Source organism: Chelon labrosus (assembly GCF_963514085.1).
Source record: "Chelon labrosus genome assembly, chromosome: 3".
In the NCBI taxonomy this organism is placed as follows: Eukaryota; Metazoa; Chordata; class Actinopteri; order Mugiliformes; family Mugilidae; genus Chelon; species Chelon labrosus.
The window spans coordinates 12471611-12491437 of NC_140339.1; the positions used below are offsets into that span (position 1 = coordinate 12471611).

A 19827-nucleotide genomic window follows, 5' to 3' on the forward strand; every position below is an offset into this window, starting at 1 on the left:
CAAATAAAAGACAGTATCCTCCCTCATGCTCATGGATCACACTCGCAGTGACGTGTTTGTGCGTGTGTGTATATGCATATGCATGTATACGCCTGGCATTGTTTGTTTGAATCTAATACCGAACACAACGTGCAGAAACGAGAGCCCGTCTCCGGTTGCTAACGCGGTTCGGACTTAAATCCAAGCCAGCAACACACACACACACACACGTTATCTTGCTAAGTCATGTTATAAGAAAGTGATTGAGTGCCACGGTGTGATAAGACTGCTGTTTTAATGAAAATCTGAGATGAGCAGGTGTGAAAAGAAACCCCACTGCTCCACCAACTGCTTCACATTTCAGACACTCCTGTATGTGTGCGCCGTGTGCTGCTTTTTTTTTTTTTGTGCGACCGAGCAAAGCGGGAGGATGAGCTTGTGATGACGGGGCTGTCCAGGAAGACTTTTAGCTGCGCTTTGAAGATTTGGCGTCGGCTCTGAACTTATTTGTCTGGCGCTTTGTTTACACACTCGAGCGCCCAAACTGGATATTTCAAGACATTTCCTGAATTTCCCCGACGCTGGAGGAGCTTGTGTGGCTCTGCTCATGCGTGTTCCACCACACTTGTCTCCTATTTATTTTTTTCCCAGGCAAGGCTCAACATGTGTTGCTGTGGTTATCGTCCCGCCACATCAGGGCGGCCTGACCTACAGTGGGCAAAATTAGTAGGTAGAGATGAGCCGATGGATAAGGGGGGAACAGGCGGGGATGATGAGCTGTTCGGCATCTTGAAGCCAAGTCAGCGTAACCCAGAGCCATCCCAACCACAGGGAATGTAGTGAATGTGTTCTTTGAGTGTTGGACGCAGCTTTACAGCTTCCATATGTTGTAACCTGGAAAAATCTGGATATAAAAAAAATGGCTTGGGACAGGGAATGTATAATCATCACAACCCCACTGATCAATCGCTTTATTTGACATTTGACAACGAATGAGTACAGTTAAAGGTGATAAATCCACCTACAATTATCACCAGCTCTTTATGGAGTGTTTTAACCTCTTTGAGTTGATTTTATTTGGTTTTATGGGACATTTAATATGTGGTTTAGTCGCACCGCTCTCATCAGCAAGCAGCTGTTTGGAGAAAAACTGAAATTCAGAGCCACTTTGCTCTACCTGGCTAGGACCAGACATTACACAGCAGGTGAAGAAACTGGAGAATGTAGTAGCTATGAATGAAACTGAACCAAAAGATGAGCTGAAGAGGGACTAGGTGTTGGATTTACACTCATCAGGCTGGCAGAAATGGCTCAATAAGTGCTTAAGGCGTGGATACGCAAGGTGCTTTCAAACACCAACCAGTTTTCCCACACCTCATAACTCACCACCTTATTTCTCAGCAACGAAAGACGCAAGCGCCCCAGCAGCAGATACCGGCTTTCACCTCTGATGCATATTCCCAATTTTGTAAATGCTTTTTAAATGAGACTTAACAGTTTGAGTTTACGCCTGTGAAGTGTGAGCTCGGTGTGGTCACACCTGGTCTTCTCTACGTGTCCCGTGTTGGAGCATCGACCTAGGTTGTTTGCCACACACTGAATAAGATGGCAGTGATATCATCTAGTTTGTGTGGTGACTTCAGAACAAAATGAGATACCAAAGAATGCGCACTGTGCATGTGTGGAAATCATTTTCGGCATTTTGTTTCAGCCCACCGCTGAGTGATATTTTCTCTTCAACATTACTACAAGCTGTCTACATTTGTGAAAGGGAAAGTGAGAGTGCCTATTTTAAGACATGGTCTTTCAAACTTTTTTTCTTCGTCCCAATGTAAGAAATTAAGTGACAAAAATGAAATTGAAGGAACTTTGTTACAGAATAAGCCTTTATGAGAGTGCAGCATTAAATAAATATGGAGTTAATGTTGCTATCCATGTAAGTTTTTATTTTTGCCTCCACAGTGTATCTGCAAAAGCTGATTAGTTTTTTAAGTGTCCGCAAAGCTCAATGTAACCCTCAAGGCTTTTGAGAGTGGAAAAATATTTCTGACATCTTTATTGCAGGATTTAGTCTGGTAAACTATCTGCTAAAAAGCCATTAAATACCCTGGAATGTCTTGTAAAGATCACGAGTGTAAAGAATTAAACATTTAAACATTTTGAAACACGTGCTCTCTTGTTCCCTGAGAACCATGAGTGGCAGTTATTGCAGGTGAACCGCCTTGTTGTAATACGCACTCAGCCAAGCGTCCCGTTCTGTCAGCGGCCTCGCACAGCGAGAGGGGGCGAACCGGCTGAACACTGTTGCCTGACAGCGAGGTGGGACGCCGGTGGTGTCCATTCTCGTTGTGCAGCGCTGCGCGACGCTGCGCGGTGCGGCTGAATGCAGCTGGTTTGGGACGGTTCGGGCTGAACAGTCGCTGACACGCTGTGTCGCAGCTGTCTCTCTGGAGCTATGCTTTTACAGCTCGACACCAGCGGCGGACGGGTGGCAGGAACACAGAGGACGGACAAAAGGCCTGACTCATTCCTTCCATGCTCCCATCCTACCCATCGCATTGTAAGGTGCTCCACCGCCCCTACCCCCGCAATTTCCCGCTTATCACTTTTTATAGCGGTGCCCTCGCAGGGCGTTTGAAAGATGCAGCTCCGACCCTCCAGGTAGTCTCCAGGGAGGTCCACGCCTAATTAACTGGCAGCCTTTTGACATCGTTCAAAGCGTGTGGCCACCCGCTCTCCGGGCCGGGCTGGGTTACCATTGTGTGTTTTGGCCCCTCTCTTCACACTCGTCATTTAACTATTTAACAACAGCAAATTGTGAAACAGTGAAGTGGAAGTTGAATGCCACCTGGTCAGATCTGAGATTCCTACGCTTCCGGCTTTTGGTTCGGTTGGTCAACACAGGCTCCCGGTGGCTGGCTCTGCTCTTGCTGTAGGTGGGTCAGGTTTAGGCGTGGTGTCGGGATTGGTTTGTGGGATCATCTCTGTGTTTACCTTTGGGGGGGGACCACCTGTCTTGATCCACGCTGGGCCTGTTTGGACAGTTTCGGGCTATAGTAACCAGCAGCGGAGGATCTTTGGTGGTCTTTGTTTTCCTTTTCTCTGCTGGAGGTGCTTTATGACTCACGGCTCATGCGCTGTCTCACTGCCGCCTCGCAGGGCAGACTGAACACATACTGTAAGCCTACATCACCTGCGATGGGCCAGACCGTCTCATTTAGCGCGAACTCTATTTATTACCCAGCTTGATTGTCAGCCTACCTGATCTACAAACGAACTGAAAAGGTATTTGTTTAGTAGCATGCGAGTTGATTTGATGTCCTGCAGCGGGTCTTATTTGTGTTCAGGCACTTTCAATGAGGTGTATAAAGAAGGATATCATGCTTCATGATCACTGCTCTATGCCACAGCTGCTGCACATTCATCACTTGATTTGAGTGAGGATTTAAGATGACTAAGATCTAAACGATGGACTCGAGATGAATGTAGATTTGGGGATTTTTGTCTCTTCACCACAGCAACTAAGAAAAGGATCATAACAAAACATATTCAAGCTGCGTTGCAATGCGAGACCTGCATTATTTTCTTATTCTGGGCTCAAATCACTGCTTTAGATTAAAGTCTCATGTGGCATATATTCCGTGTTCCTTCAAATTGCAGTGCAGTTTCTCCAGCTGATCAGCGGACTGCGTTACTGACAAATATGTGGTTTCAAAAATATATATTTAAACCAGTATCCATCCTTGATTGAACCACCTTCTGCTACTGAGTGTTAACATCGCAGATGCACAAAACACAAGGCTTTAATTGTGAACGTCTGCCAGGAGAAACATGATAATATCAAAGAAAAGTTACCACTGTTCTTGCAACGCTTTGTCAGCTTGAAGCCGGTTTGACCTTTTCAGGCGTTTCAAAGACATTTTGCGCAATCTGTTAACAACTCGGGTGATTCTACTGTACTGTACCTGCCCCACATAAAGATCCTTTAATAAAATGCTGTATTGTTTCCAAACATGTGCTTGCAGTACAGAGCGATCGGCTATCTCTACCAAACAGCCCAGCATGTGATCTGGTATCTGTGCGATGCATCAGAGGCTTGTCATGCTGGCGCTCTAGAAAAGCGTCGGGCTGCCAGGCCTGGCTGCTGTATAGTGTTTGTGTGTTTTTTTGTCTGCAGTCTTACGTAACAATCCAGTGAGCGGCGGTGATTCTCTCTTTTGCTTTGCTTCAGCAGGCTCCTGCTCTCGGTATAAAGGAGCTACCGGTCGGTGTGTTGCTTCTGACACACTTTCGTACTCGTTTGTTAAACCAACATTGTGTGTGTGTGCTCTCTCTGTGTGTGAGCTTTATCCTTATCGGTCTCATCAAATTACTTTGGGATCGTTTCGCTTCCTTGATCCAAGTTTTGAAGTTGTGATTATTTTTTCGTGGCAGGGTTACAATAGTGAACCGTGAACTCATGCTTGCGGTGTTTATTGGCACTCGAAAAAAAAGTTTTTTTTGTTCGCACAAACAGTCTCATTTTGTCAGCGAGTCTTCCCCCACTTCGACAGTAGTCACATCAGCGCGCATGATGCATTATGTGTTTGTTTTCCTGGTTTCTGGTTAAGGGACTTTGTACTATAACACATGGGTAGGTTTACATGAACAACATTTGTTCAACCCAAACTCTGGTCGGAGGTTGCAACTTAACCCTGTGCATGGACGCTGAATAAAATGATCCGAATAGATATACGGTTTGTGTTTACATACTCCAAAGCTTCAATAGGAATATAGCTTTTTTTTTTTTTTTTTTTTTGCAAAGTGGTCCTTCCCGCTGCAAAGTCTCAATTTTACTACAAATATAACTCGGGGAAGAAGACGGGCCAAGTCACCAAGACGGAAACAGATGTTCAACTCCGCTGCCCACATCAAATCCTCAACAACACATCGATTCATCTTGTCGTCCTGTCTGCAAATGTAGACAGAAACACTGGATTTATGCCAACCATTTAGAAATGATCAGATCTAGCGTTTACGTGGTTTATTAGCCTTTAATACTTTGCTGTTGAAAAGTCTTACGTCTCAATAATAGGTGCATAACTTAATATGCTTCTCGATTAATGTATATATTCAGTGTTTTGTTTTTTCAGACGAATTATCGACAATAACTGCCGTTTCTTTTCTGTTTCTATAACAGTCAAACTCTGAAGCGCTGGGCTTTCTTGAAGGCTAGCTTTTTGTCCGTTTCGACCGCGACAATGCTCAGACTTTTCAGACGGGTCCAGTTCTACGGTTTGTGTGCGTGTATGATGGCATCCTGCTTTGCCCTGTATGTCTCTTTGGCTCTGGTGGGAGCCAGTGACCTCTGCTTTTTAAAGCATGTTTGACAAATGCGCGGCCTGTGATGTGGCTCCATGTTGACAAGACTTCTGCTCCGGCTCACAGACTCTAATTTAGCTCGGCGCAAACCCACCCACACACACACACACACACACACACACATCTGAATAAAACATACATACGCTTAAGGTTACAAATCCAGCGCAGCTTACATTGCCGCTGCACAGAGGAGCGCTCGGAATCTGTCATGGCTAAAGAATTTATGCCCCAGTCTGTGTAACAGACAGGTAGTCAGTCTGTCTGTCTCTCGGAGGGTAAACGACACGCCCCCGGGGCCTGAGGACTGCAGGAATTACAGACCTCGCGAGAAAATTAGAAAGACATCTTTAAAGACAGGAAGGCTTGGATGACGACATCCCTGTTTCCCCTTCAGTTTAGTAGGGAGCTCTGGAAACGAGGGTAGGGGAGAAGGAAGGGAGGGAGGGAGGGAGGGAGGGAGGGGGGTGAAAAGCAGAGGAACAGCAGAAAAAGAGGGGAGGCAGCCGAGGGGCAGGGGGGGGGTGTGAAGAGGGGATGATGGAAAGACAAGAGTGAGGAGAAAGAAAGAGGGAAAGAGGGAAATGAAAAGAAAGAGGCCATTAATTTAGTGCTGTGGGAGGGATCTGAAGGTTACTGAGCTCTCTCTGCCAGGCCCTCCTGGGTTGACTGATGCCTTTGTGAGGAAGCCAGGAACCACACACACACACACATACACACACACATGCACACATATAGCCGCGCTCCAAGAAACTTTGGGTTTGTTGCGGCGGGCCAGCTTCGGCAAAATAGACGCGCACACACAAACACACACACAGATGGTCATTAATGGGCTTCAAAGTGAGAGCAAAATGGGAAACCTTTATTTATTTCCTCTCCTGGTCGTACTTTGCTGTGATGTGTCTGAAGATGTGGTGTGTTTTAGTTTTTTGCAGCTGCGGTGGGAAACCGGAGCACTGTGTGTGTGTGTGTGTGTGTGTGCGCGTGTGTGACGAAGTATGTATTTTTGGGATGTGTTGTTTGTCTGTGTACAGATGCACAGTGTAGCCAGAGACAGCTGGAAGATGTTTTGTAGATCCAATGTCTTCTTTTAAAGTCCTGCTCTTCCCAGGACTTCTTGCGCTATCTGAGAGTCTCAGGTCAGAGCGGCGGGATTTCATTCTATTTTATGATTCGGACTTTTTTCCCCGAAACCAAATCTTAAAAATGTAATCAATGCAAAATATTCTCTTTTTTTTTTTTCTTGCATTACGCATCCACATTTTGAGTGACCCCTTCGGTAAATTGCTACGTCAGACATGTAAATCGAACGCACGCATCTCATGTGTCACTCCATTAATCAATAGTTTACACTCGTATGTCACTGTCGACGGTTTTCTGAGGTTGAGGAAGAGCGTTCAGAGAAAAATCCACCAGATAAATCACTTGCTGCTGCTTTTTTTTCCTTTTAGAAAAGCACTTGTTGTACTTATCACAAGAAATCGCAGCTAAAAAAAACATCACAAGATGTGTCCAGACACTGTTAAGTGTTAAACCTCCTCTCCCCGAGGAGCTAAAACGGCTTAGGCACGGCGGCTTCACGCACATGATACCTCCTCTGTGTTGCGCGTATCAAACTATACACTGCGCTATAAGCCACGGTACATTTGGCAGAGGCCGTTATTTTTGTCACTGTTCTGCTGTAGAGACCTGAAACTTGGAACGGGGTGAGATTTAAGTCGCAGCAAGGAGTGTTTAAGACTTGGCAGCCGTGGCTTTACTCCCCAGCGACTGGATTTGATTTCAGACTTGAAAACAATAATTTGACATGCAAAAATCCAGATATAATAAAAAAGAAAAGAAAAAAAAAAACTCGACAGCAAGAGGGAGGCCTTGCATCACCACGCAGCTTGAACATGTTTTCCAGTGAAACGTAGCATAATAAAACCCATAAAAACACCATCCCACCACTTAGAAAAGTTGAACTGCTCTGTCATTCTGAATATTGAAGGATCTTAAAGACGCAGCGGAGTAGACGAGTTGATCTGAGGTCGAGGTGATTTAGGGTGAGAGGACTCCAAGCACACCAGTTAAACTCGTTCCAAAGCCAAGATCTTTACAATGCTGAAGATCCCTCTCTTGTGTAAATGCTGCCTGTAGCAGGTGGTGTTCTGATCTAAGCGCTGTTTCAGTCAGCCGGTTTACAAAGTCAGCTCGGTGTCAAAGAATGATTATTTTTACTATTGATTAATCGGCTCTTTGGGTTTTAAAACATCAGAACAACAGTGATAAATTAAATAAGCTCGAGGTTTTGTCAGACCATCACTCGTAACCTCCCAAATATTCAATTTACCGTGAAAAATATATATTCTTAAATCATTACTAATTACCAAACTAGTTGGCAATTCATGTTTTTTTCCCAGCTTTATATGCTTCTCACGTGAAGTTCTCAGCCTTGTAAAAAGGCCCTGCTGGGCTTGTTTCTGCAGATCCGTCACATCAGCACCAACGCCGTTAAATCACTCAACATAATCTGAGATTTTGGGCAGCGACTCGGATACCAGTTTGTTTCTAATCAGCGCCGACTGCCAGGCAAGTGGAGTTTACTGCCGCAGCGTAAATCAAATCACACTGTGGTACATTAAACAGATTTTTCAATGCATGACTGGTTGTCTGAGGCTTTTGTCAAACATACTAAGCAGGGAGCAGTTGAGGAGAGTGACTGTATATCATGGTGAAAGCCAAAGCAGGAGGTCCCGATGAGGGGTGCAAGTCACCGCTTTAATTTAGTGTCTGCTGAACGTTTTATTTTTCAGGATTCAGGATTCGGAGGCAGCGATTTTGCATCCCGCGTGTCGCCTTGCGCTGCGTCCTTCAACCTTCAGACGGCCGCGATTGACTTAAATAAATAAGCTTGTAATGTATGAGTGGCACAAAACAGATTTTCTTAACCCGACCGTGTTTGATTGAGCCCTCTCTTCCTCTTGTGTGTCTCCAGGAGTTCAGGCCAGCGCCGAGTGTTCGTGCGGGAGGAACCACTTCACGTGTGCGGTCAGCGCGTTCGGGGAGTGCACCTGCATCCCGGCCCAGTGGCAGTGCGACGGAGACAACGACTGCGGGGACCACAGCGACGAGGACGGATGCAGTGAGTTTTGAAAACTTCCGTCTTTCCTTTTCCCCCTGTACTTTTGATCTTTCACGACCAAACAGATGAGAGAAAAAAAAAATACTTCAAGAGTATCAATTTAAAGAGTTTTAATCTGAAAACCTCCTTTCAAGGTGTTATTGCGGCCAATCACACAAGCATTGCTCTATGGATATCTTGATCCATGAGCCTTTCAGTGTACTGCAAGATGCATTTGAAAGTTATTTTTTTCCCCCAATTGCCATTGATTATTATTCATGAATCACTGTTTCATTTGCATGTAAGGGTTTGACGTAATTTCAAACCAGGCTTGAAGTTTAACTTTCTCAAACCCTTGCCGGGTGACAGTGTTAAAGCTAAATCAGCATCTGGTGCGTGGTCCCCTTGAGCAAGCCCACCCCTCGGCCGAGGCTCTTTTGCTTCTTGGCAGCCCCTCGGTGCAAATTTGCGCAACTGCATGACTTCTGAATTTTGCCATGAAAGCGTGTTGAGGCCGATTTTTCCTGCATGCTGCACGTCGTGTCGAATAGTACGAGGGGGGAAAAAAAAAAACATATAATTGGGCTCATATGGATCCCATCATCACTCAGGGGAACAGTGAATGGGTCAGTGGACAGGCGGGGTTGTATTTCTGAGGGAGTTGCTCTGCGTTGTGTTTGCCCCGTGCAGAAAAATGCTTGAGTGACTTTTGGCACCCGAGGAGGTTTGGCTGGAGGGAAGTCTTGGCAGCGGAGTCAGACAGGAGTATTTTCCTGGAGGGCATGTCGGTTTGTCAAGTGGAGGAGATCTTCGCCGCTCTTCTCTTACACTTCTCTGTATCGATGGGACGTGTCAGTGCGAGGGTCTTCTGTTTTCTTTTTTCCTGCTCGCTCAGAGAGCAGAGAATCCAGTGCTGCCCTTTGGTTTGACACTTCCTCACCTCTTTTAGAATCAGAATCAGATGTTTGGGCCGAGCATGTGCACACACATTCAAGGAATCCAACGTTTTTTGTTCTCTCGATGATTGTGGTTCTCTTCTAGAGGCCTGTGGTTGCGTATGTGTGCCGGCGTTCTATCTCCCATCAGTCTTCCTGTGTCACATTAAGCGAGTTAGGGGCCGGGAGACGGGATGCTAAGTGTTATTGATCACTGGCCACTTGAATCCTCGGTGAGTGTGATCGCCGCGTATTGATCGGCAGCACGTTACTTATTTAAGGAGACGCGTGGAAGCAGCTGACAGATATCGGAGCATCTAGCTGGACCTCTCTAATCCATTAGTAGCGCCTGATCGATCCTGCGCACTGTAGCCGGACGCTCGGTCTCTTGGACTTACTCAATCTCGCAATCGCACATGGTCATACACGCAGAGATTTATGCTGTTGTAGTGGCGTGCACTCCGGCTACTCCATCAGTCTGACCATACAGTCTCGCACTGGGAGTGAGGACGGTATTCTGCAGGATTTTTTTTTAAATTTAAGCTCTCATTGGCAAACACAGACAGCATTTACTGTCATACTAAAACTGAAATTACATATTGATTTAGTTAAAGGAATTAAATGCCAAAAGACATTATGAACTGACTGTATTCTGTAATCACTCATTTCTACATTATGAAAAGCTTATTGCTCTATGGATCTACAGATCAGGCCAGAGTGTGTTCATCAGTGAATGGGGCCAACACACAATTACTCAAATATTAGACATTTATTCTTTCTTCAATTAAAAAGTGTCTGAAAGTGCCTTCCATCTCTTAGATTTTAGTTCCTGCAAAATGAGGGCAAAGAGTTTTATAATATTCGCATGTGTTTGCCTTTTTGGCATTGAATTAAATTTTGTGTGTCAGTCGGCTGAAAACTCCTTAATGCAGGCCAAATAGTCAAAAAGGTGGGTTTGTGTGTCACCGGGGGAGAGAATCCAGTCCCGCGTGACTCGGCTCCCATTACGCTGATTGAAAAAAGTGAGTCCGACTGTAAAACTGCGGAGCGAAATTTTACGGTTTTCTAAATACGGCGCAGAATTGAATTTATGGAGGAGGCGCAGTCTCGACGCGCGGTGGAGAGAAAAGCGAGACGTTTTTTAGCGATTCAGCAAGAATCGACAGACGCGTGCGACCGTGAGAACATCGAATCACAGTGAAGGCACACGCGCGCATAAACAAGGAAAGAATACGGCTTTTCTTCAGAATTGTTTCAGTGTAGTTTTCGGCATCCGGACTTTGAATCATTTATGCCGATTCAGCAATTTCCGGACAAATCACAATTGTCCTGAATCCCTCTGCAGGAATGTGTGTGTGTTTAGGAGTGTCTGTCTGTGTGTGTGTGTGTGTGTGTGTGTGTGTGTGTGTGTGTGGACCTCGGAGGCAAAGGGGCCGTGTGTGCCTATGAAGCTATCTGTGTAAATGTCTGATCTAATTACGATTTGGGAATCATGTGGAAATTCTGTAGTACTGCTGTAGCTGTTCTCTCTCTTTGTGTGCGACAGCGTTTGTGTGCGTCTAAGTCAGTGTGTGTGCTGGTGTCTTGTACTTGCGTTCCCCCAGATAAAGTTTCATGGCTGCACAGAGACCAAAGAGGGAGGAGTTGATGGACTAAGAAGAGCATGTACAAATTCTTGTCGTGCAGGCATTTGTGTGAGTGTGTGTGTGTGTATTTAGGTTCAAGTATGTACAGTTGTGAATGTCACTGTAGGGACTTACTGTGAAGGTGTTACTGTTGGGGTGAAGGTTGGAGGAAATGAACTTTACAGCCATGGCTTCTCCTCTTCAACCCCCTGTAACATCGGTCTGTTTATACAGGACCCCACTGGGGGGAGGGGTCTTTGCTGGATGATCGTAAATCATCCCATTCAAGGAAAACTTTTAAATGCAGCCGTCCAATACCATCGTGTTGGCAAGGTTTAGCTTGACTGGAAGTAATTTAGCCTTCAGGTGCACGCTATCTCGTCCAGTACGTTCATAGCAGTACTTGGGGGGCTGGAAGATCAACGGGTAACTCAAACGTTTGACTTCAAGGCCTCTAGTTCGTCTTCATAGCGACAGTCTGGTGCAAACACCCACATCGCAGTCGACACTGCACAAGTCTTTAACTTGGCTTATACTCCTGAGACCGGTCTACGCGGAGCCTACGCCGCAGGGGGTCACGCTGTCAGAAGAATTTATACCTGTGCGCTCGTGTGTCTGCATTGTTCTCTAATTACGCCACTAAAACACTAGGTCAGCCTTGAGTTCCACTCGGTGTAGTGAGAACTGCGAATGGGACAGAGCGGCTCATCTTTTCTTGTCTTGCATAGAAAACACATCTGAGTAGATGGTGTGTGTGAGGGCCTGAAGAAAGAAGAACTTTCTGCGTTTGTCCGTCCCCTGAGACACTTTAACAAGACCGATCATTAGACCAATCACAGCCGTTACAGTCCGCAGCGCGGCACTGCGCTGCGTAATTACATTTCTGGGGAAGTGGACGGCAGATTAAACCATCAAAGTGACACAGGACTATAAATTAAGCTTGTACTTCGTTTATTGAGACTTACACTAATTACATGTTGGCAGAGTATAAGTTTCATCATCGGCCGTGTACCCAACTCGGGCTTAAAGGCCAAGTCACAGGTTATGTGTCAGACTTTGGGCGTGTACAATTTCAGGGAAAGCTAGTCCCAGACTTTGGCTTTGGCTTATGGCTATGGAGTAGCCTGCAGCCGGAGTTGGTTGCTATTTCGTCGCAAGCGCAGTGGGCGGACATAGCGCAGGATTTGGAATAATTTCTTGCCAGGAGTTTAATGCCATCTGTGTTAGTTAGTTAGATTTTATTGTCCCCTGGGGGAGATGCTTTTTCACAACGCTGTACATACGTTTTGTAAGCCACCACCCAAAAAACAAGGCGAGAGGAATGAAGTACATCAAAACAAGAGTTAGCAAGGGATTAAATTATGGATTCTCTGCAACTCCTCCTTTCATGTGCTTCTATGGCTGAAGGTACAGGCCAGGCCTTTCTGCACCTCAAGGCCCTGTACCTACACCCAGAGGGCAGTGACCTGGCAATTAGGTTGGTGTGTAGTGTCCTGTGCTATTGTGATAGCAACACTTGTCATGGCCTTACGATTGTGCTTTTAAGAGGTTGGGTGTGGGGAGACCTATTACCTTGGAAGCATTGTTGGTTACACGCATGGGTTTGGCCTGGTTTATTTGTCCTTGTACTCTTTTAATGATGAATTGTAAAGGTGTGGATAATGATAAATTATGCTCGCACAGTCTCCTCAAAACAAGCATCCCTTTTGTTTTCCTAGCGCTTGCTCAGTTGGCACGCAGTCCGTCACAAATTGTGTACCGTTTGGACCCTCACGGACTTTGGCAGATGACGAAAATACATCACGGGGACTCATGTGGAGATAAGAATGTAGAAAACATGAACTGAAAGAAGAAAACGTGGAATAACTGCACACAGATGATCTATGTGAGCCACAGTGCTGTTAAAGGGAATACAAATTAGTACTTCACAGAAACGGTGTACAAAAGATAAGTGAGGATTCATCATTACGTTAAATGTTTCAATATGCCAGACTGAAGTGATAAAGGTATTAGTGACAGCTTGTGACAGGCTTTGTGATCAACAGAAGCATTTCTGTTTCCATGCCTCACTAGTTAAAGAGCAGGAAGAGCATGTTACCGGGTCACACATCTCAAGGACAGGACACTAATTAGCCCTGATGAAAGTTAATGAAGGCATAACTCACAGACGTTTCACCAAATTAATAACACTCCCTTCATTCATTGATACAGCTGCCCGAGCTCCGAGGGCTCACGAAGCTCCGGGTGGCACATAGGCACACTTTACTATGTTTGATTGCAGGCCAGATGCATGAGCTCGGAGAGATGCTGGCATGTAGTGCTGCTCCATTAGAGGAATATATGTTTATGTTCTTGGCAGTCAGTTCCACATCCATAAAGCCCCATAAGAGGGAGGAAAGAGCACACACTGCCTTTGTGAATCTGGTTCCTATGGAAATGGAAGCTAGGGCTTATTGTGTTGAAGGTTGCACAGATAGAGGAGGCAAACTGAAGTGGAAAGTGAATGAAAAGAAAGGACAGAAAAACAAATGATGCCTACTCCACGCCGTGGTCAGTGCTTTCAGCTAAAGCTCTTGCCGCTCTCTGTATAAGCCACTCCACCTCCGTGGATCTGTTCTGTCCGCGGTTGTTCTGTGAAGAGAGTCACACTTTTCCATTTGAAAGAAAAGTCTCAGCAAAAATGCCAGCAAGCGTAGTTTATTTGGATGGAACTTCCTGCGATTGACCTGTTGAGTGCATTTAACCATCAACTTAAACAGCCAGATTCATAGATTGCTTAATGAGAAAAACATCCTGGCATGGCTTTGACTTTGTCCTGAAACCAAATGGCGGTAAAGGTCTTTCCAGGGAAACAATCGCCCTACTGTTTTATAACCTAGCTGTTGTTTTTGTTGTTTTGGCCTAGATTCTTAGTGTTGCTATCATTTGTTGTAACATTTTTCATAACAGATTTGTTGCTGTGCTCCAAGCATGTGGTAAATCTGATCATGTTCAGATGATCTGAGAAGCTTCTAGCGTCTCGTTCCCCTACAAACAGGCTAAGTTCTTTCTGGTCGAATGGGGTTGGTCTTATTTTGGACATAGCAGACACGGTTGCGATAGGCAAGGGACAAATAATGATCTTTAAGACGAGATATTTCCAGAAAATTCGTCTTGGTAGTTTACGTAACTTGTAATCTTTCTAATTGCAAATCCTTGTAGTCTAAAGGGGTGCACACTCTAGCCTACGTTTGGCCACATGATATCGGGCTGCTACCAAGATAAACTAATCTCAACTTTGAGGCGGTGTGATTGAGGTGGCGACCGGTGGTAGCTGCTGATACAGCTGACAGACATCTAATGGAAACACAGAGCTCCCCAAACATTTAACACAGGGAAACGCCACCCACAGCTTTGGTTCCTACCACCAGAATTCATTGTGCTGATAGCGGGCTTAGAACCTTGGAGGAACACCTATGAAGCGGCGGCCTTTGCTGCTCAAGTAAGGGATTGTTTCACTCACAAAACATTAGGGTTTCCTAGGTAACCAGAGTCTAGGATGTTGTGTAGCAACCAACAGTCATCTACAAAGCGATGGGTGATGAACAAATTGCTTTATATGTGGATGGGTTTATTCAAAACGCTTTATACTTAGTTTCCCAACATACTGCAACTTTCTTCACCCACAGCATTATCTTTTAAATTGACAAATGGCGAGACTTTTCCTCTCTACACCCAGGTTCTAGTGGAAGATAAAAGCCAGCTGAGACATTTTATTCGTGATTGATGTGTCCGTGATGAATACGGCCGTCTGAACTCTGCAGATACCCCGGTCGACGCTATAAATAATAAAATGAAATTAGTCTTGCTCTTTTTTCCGTCTTCTTGCGTATCTTATCCGCCTCTTGGTTTCCCAGTTCAAGGCACGACAATTTATTTAAAACAGGCACCGATGCGGCATGTCCTTAACGGCGGTAGCCGCCGCAGATAACACGCGATAACCTGGGACGACTTGTACATCTGTTCTTACTCCATTCATCTCCTCCCAGCTCATCCCACCGCCTTGCCCTTTCAGGTCGTCCTTCAAGTTATTTCTCTCCCTCGGCACTTACACTGACGCAAGCGCAGACACACTGATGCTTAGGCAAACTGTTGGCGTCCTGCAGAGTTGAAAGCAGCCGAGGTTGTGAAAGAGTAAGTGATTTCAGCTACTGAGAAGACAGGGGTCGCTGAGGAGATGCATGTGGAGGGGTGTGCGTGTTGAGGGTGGATGTGAGATGAAATGGAAGAAGAAAATCTCTGTTGTGCGTGATTGAAAGCGCCGCGTGAGGTTTCCTGCGCTGTCGGCTCACACCAGCCTGCGAGCTTTGGGAAAAGGGTGTGTACTAAGAACTCAAATAGACACACTCACGGGTCAGACACACTGCTGCTACACGAACTTCTAAGGGACATTTTTTTTTTTTTGGGTGCGCTTCAGGACGTCTGTCAGCTATAACCAGATCTCCAGGTGGTGTTATGTTTAGCATATTCATGAGAAGAATTCATTTGAACAACTCACTGACTTGGTGACTGTAAATGTTCTGAGAGCTCGTAAACAGACGCCCGTCAGAGCTGACGCGTTAATAAAAATCTGAAACTTATTGCGAGTTACTTTGTGTAATAACTTTGTGCTGCGTAAATTAATTTGAAACACAGATCCATGCATCATTTATGATAAAAGGATGAAGGAAGAGTAGTTTTTTTGTGGTCAGTTGCCTAGCAACCGTTTCAATTTCGACAAATGGACTGAAGTTTTTTTTTTTCTTCTTTTCTTTTTTCTTTTGTAATTGTTTCTTTGGGATGGGGTTCAATATTTAGCTCAATATTTACTTTGAAACATTTTACTTTTTATACAGAACTGAACTCGGTTAAGACCTTGATTCGTTCATCTTCTTCTCTTTTTGGGAAAATAACTAGAAATGAATCCAACTTCAACTTCCAGGTGTCTGTCTTCTGAGATTATTCGAGGCTTTTGAAAGGCTTCAGATGTGTCTCTGGCTCAATAACAAAGTCTAATCCTGACCTCTAACCCAAGATCAAATTTAAAACTTGTCCCCCGAGGAAAGTAAGTGAGGAACCGCCGTGTCCTGGTTCTCACAAGGGCACAGACGCAAACTCTCTCTCACACACACACACAAACACCACCAAAAAATAAGAAATGCCCCCTCCGTCCTTTAATCCACCACTCTCTGCAGTCTCAGCCAATCAGAGAGCACCTGTGACCACGGGAGCTCAGCTGATTTGAAAGCAGGAGCAGAGAAGATTAGGACCCCATTCCCTCTTTCTCTACATGTCACTTTTTCTCTCCGCCCCTTCATCTTTTCCTCCCTCCGTCCTTGCATCCTTCTTCTCTCTGCCCTCTGACCACGGGGAGCCTGCACCCACTACTCACTTTTTCTTTTTACATCAAGCCTTTCTCATTTATTTCTCACTATGTGGTTTAAATTTCTTCCCTCGCTCGGTTCGCCTCTCCTCCCGTCCCTTTTCTTCTCCGCCGTGTTGTTTTGTCCGTCGCTCTTTCCTGTCGCAGGATTCGACCGGAGTTGTTTGGACACATTAGCATAATCCTCCTTCTTCTCTTTCTTCCGCCCAATGCTCGCTCCGTTTTCTCTTCTCCACCTCCCTCCTAAATATTTACTCCCTGCTCAGTGAACGAGGCGGGGGCACTTGTTCACACAGAAGAGGACATGATCAGAGGCTGATTAGAGGGCAGGGGAAGTGACAGAAGTAAGAGGATAGACAAAGAGCTTGTTGGTCTAGAGTCTGGCTTTACCTTCTTTGCAAACCTTGTACAGACTAGTTTGAGTAGGTTTTAAATGTTTTGTGCATCATTAAATACAACAGAGGCGATGGATTAAAGCCTTACCATTATTACTACATACGTATTTACAGGGGGTCAGCAATAAGGCAAAATGCCTGTAACTACCTCAATCATAGCAGGATAACCCAGTCAGATTGAGAGGGGTGGAGTAAACCTTCGATAACCTGTTAAATAGCAACATTAGCTCCTAATAACCACGTGAATGCTTGGGCCAGTCGTTTCTCTCCGGTTGGAATAAATCCCTTCTTTCTGTGCGTGTTTGCCTCACGCGGGGTAAACGCCGGGTTACACGACGAGTTTCACGGAGAGGCCCGAGACGCGGAGTAAGCGAAACAATCAGTTCTTTAAACAAGCGTTTGAAAAGATGAGCCAAGTTGGAATCGAGGTGGGGAGTTGGAGATGAAGATGCAGCTCCATCTTGGTCATCTTTCTTCTGTTGAATGAATTCCATGTTGCCATGACGAACGTGTCGTCGGCGGGATCAACGCTCCACAGTTATTGTGGTTGATGTTTTTGAACCATATAAACACTATCTTATCAGATCGTTTTAGTTAGGAATTCATGGGTATTTCCGTGTAAACTTTGCCGGTGTTTCACAATTTAATCATTTCTTATCAGTCATCTAAGAATGAAACTGATTTATAAAAAGGTTGGAGAAATTCAGACATTAGTTTTTTGGTCTTCTGTAACAAAATACCAACTGTATCTACTGTACAAAGCAAGCAGACCAAGCAATTCATTGAGGAAATAGTCTGAATAAGACTATAAGAAGCTAAATAATTATTCAATCATTAATTACAACCCTAGTTTAATGAAAGTAAGAGCTGTTTCCCTATGTAATAATGTAATCAAAACACAATTTGTAAGGTCTCTAAAGTCACAGGATGCTATTTTCATTTACATTAAACGGCTGAAAGTCTTTATTTGTTGTTGTTTATTGGCTTTCACTTCTGCACCATCACCTGTTATAATATTCAGACGCAAAAACAAAGCGCAGCAGTTGTGGTTTGCACACTTCAGTCTCAGCAAACAGTTTGATAAAACCCAAACTGGATTTCCGTGAGCCTCGTAATAATGTGCTACATCTACTGTAGATTTGTCAGGTGACATTTGTTTTGGCAACCGTGCGTTGTTTCGGGGAGGTTGCGCAGATGCTAATGTTTGCTGAACGCGGCCCTAATCCGCCGGTTTACCTCTTAATCTGACACAGTTGCGAAGTCACGGCTTTTGTTCTTCTCCACGATGCTCGCCTGTTGTACAGCAGCCTTCGGTTTTATTATATCTCTGAGATAAAATGTGGACACTGAGGGATATTTACATGCAGCAGCACTTTATTTTTATTACCATCATTTGACATCTTAAATCATAGCGCTATGCAAACATTGGAAAAGAGACTGCGAAACAGTTGGCCGCTAATACGGCTCTGTTTACAGCAGCATTTTGGGTCCGTGCCAACCAACAACAAGGGAACGACAGCAAATCTGGGTGTTACATTTATGCAAAGAACGTGTCATTCCGAATAAACTAAAGCTCGAACACGCGCCTACCGCTTTTGTTTTGCAGTCCTTCTTTACTTTTCACCACAATTTAGGGAATTACACGGTCGTTCTTTTGGAATTTCTCAACAGCCTTGCAAAATAAACCATTTGCAGACATCACCTCAGGCTCTGAGAAGTCACGGAGTTCACCTGTTGTGTTTCATAGCTCGAAAAATTAATTGCGTCCTTGAGATTGATAGATTGATAGGTGTGGTGGAAAGGCGAACATGTAGAGACGGTTTAGCTCTTTTCTTTCCAGGTGGAACGTTATTGTAAAAATAATTTGCATCGCCACCCTTACAATAATTACTTAGGTGTGAATTTTTTTTTTTTTTTTTTTTTATTGCTTGTTTTGGCACTCGGTTGTGTTTTACCTGGTGGTTCAACTTCTTCAGTTTCCCCTACATTTGAGAATACGTGCTGACCTTTCTGATATCTGAAGTAAACACGTGCATTCATTGAATGTCGCATAACCAGACTTGCAACCGCAGCTGTGTTTGCTTTAGTTTGTGCCAGAGTGCACCTGTGTGTGCATGTTTGTTACCTGCCTGAGCTCCTCTCAACTGTCCTATTGTCTAAAAATCAAAGCCGCGCTGGCACACAGAGTCAGCCTTTTGTCCGGCTATTGGCTCAAGGATGGTTGCTTTGATCCGGAGCAGAGACGTCTTGACAGCCGTTGGGCAGATTAGCAGCTGATTTGATGCGAAGGCCCCTCTGATCACCCGAGAATGCTGATTTTAGTGATTATGATCTTCAATCTCGCATCTCGATCAGGTAAAAATGTTTGTGTACAAAAGATAGGGGAAGCTCAAAGGTTGGCAGCGATGGAATTTACTGAGCACATTCATGGTCCACAGGAGATTTTGAGTGACTCTTTTCTCTGCTGCTACCTTTGAGATAAACTTAGAACCGGTTGCCACACTTTCTGGTGTTGAAAGCATGTCTCCATGTTACTCCTTTTGAAACCGCTTTTTTTTTTTTTTTTTTTTGGTCGTTTTATCCTCTCATCCAAAACTAATTACTCCCGGCCGGTAAATGGTCAAGCATCCCTAGTATGATCTGTCAAAAGAGGATTTACCTCTCCAAAGTGGGCGTCCAAATGTCAGGTAAGGTAGCGTTCAAGGAATTATGGCTTCATTCATCTCATGAGAGATTATCCTAATAGTCGTATCATGCCATAATTAGACTGCATTATAGTATAACCTGTCATTCAGCCTCTTAAGAAGAAAATGTGTGGGTTGTGCGGATGACAGAACTCGAGTGTTACTCACTGGTGTCAAGCGCTCAGCATAGATTTGTCATGGCAACAAGCGAACGATTCTGCATAAATCTGCCACGACGGACACTAAAATGTCTGGAGAAGATGGAGTCGCTGCAAATCTTACCCACACTTGTGCACGCCGGCAGCTCATCTTCTGTTCTCATAGGATTTTGCTTTACTTTGGTACTT

The 19827-nt window shown here is 44.8% G+C and overlaps 1 protein-coding gene across 1 annotated transcript in view; it reads left to right on the forward strand.

Moving 5' to 3' along the window:
• Positions 1-19827, forward strand: part of lrp4 (low density lipoprotein receptor-related protein 4) — a 100969-nt gene that overhangs the window by 33807 nt on the left and 47335 nt on the right. The window contains exon 2 of the mRNA XM_084540798.1: positions 8315-8461. Within this exon, the coding sequence (XP_084396924.1) occupies positions 8315-8461 (147 nt within the window). The remainder of the gene's footprint in view (positions 1-8314; positions 8462-19827) is intronic.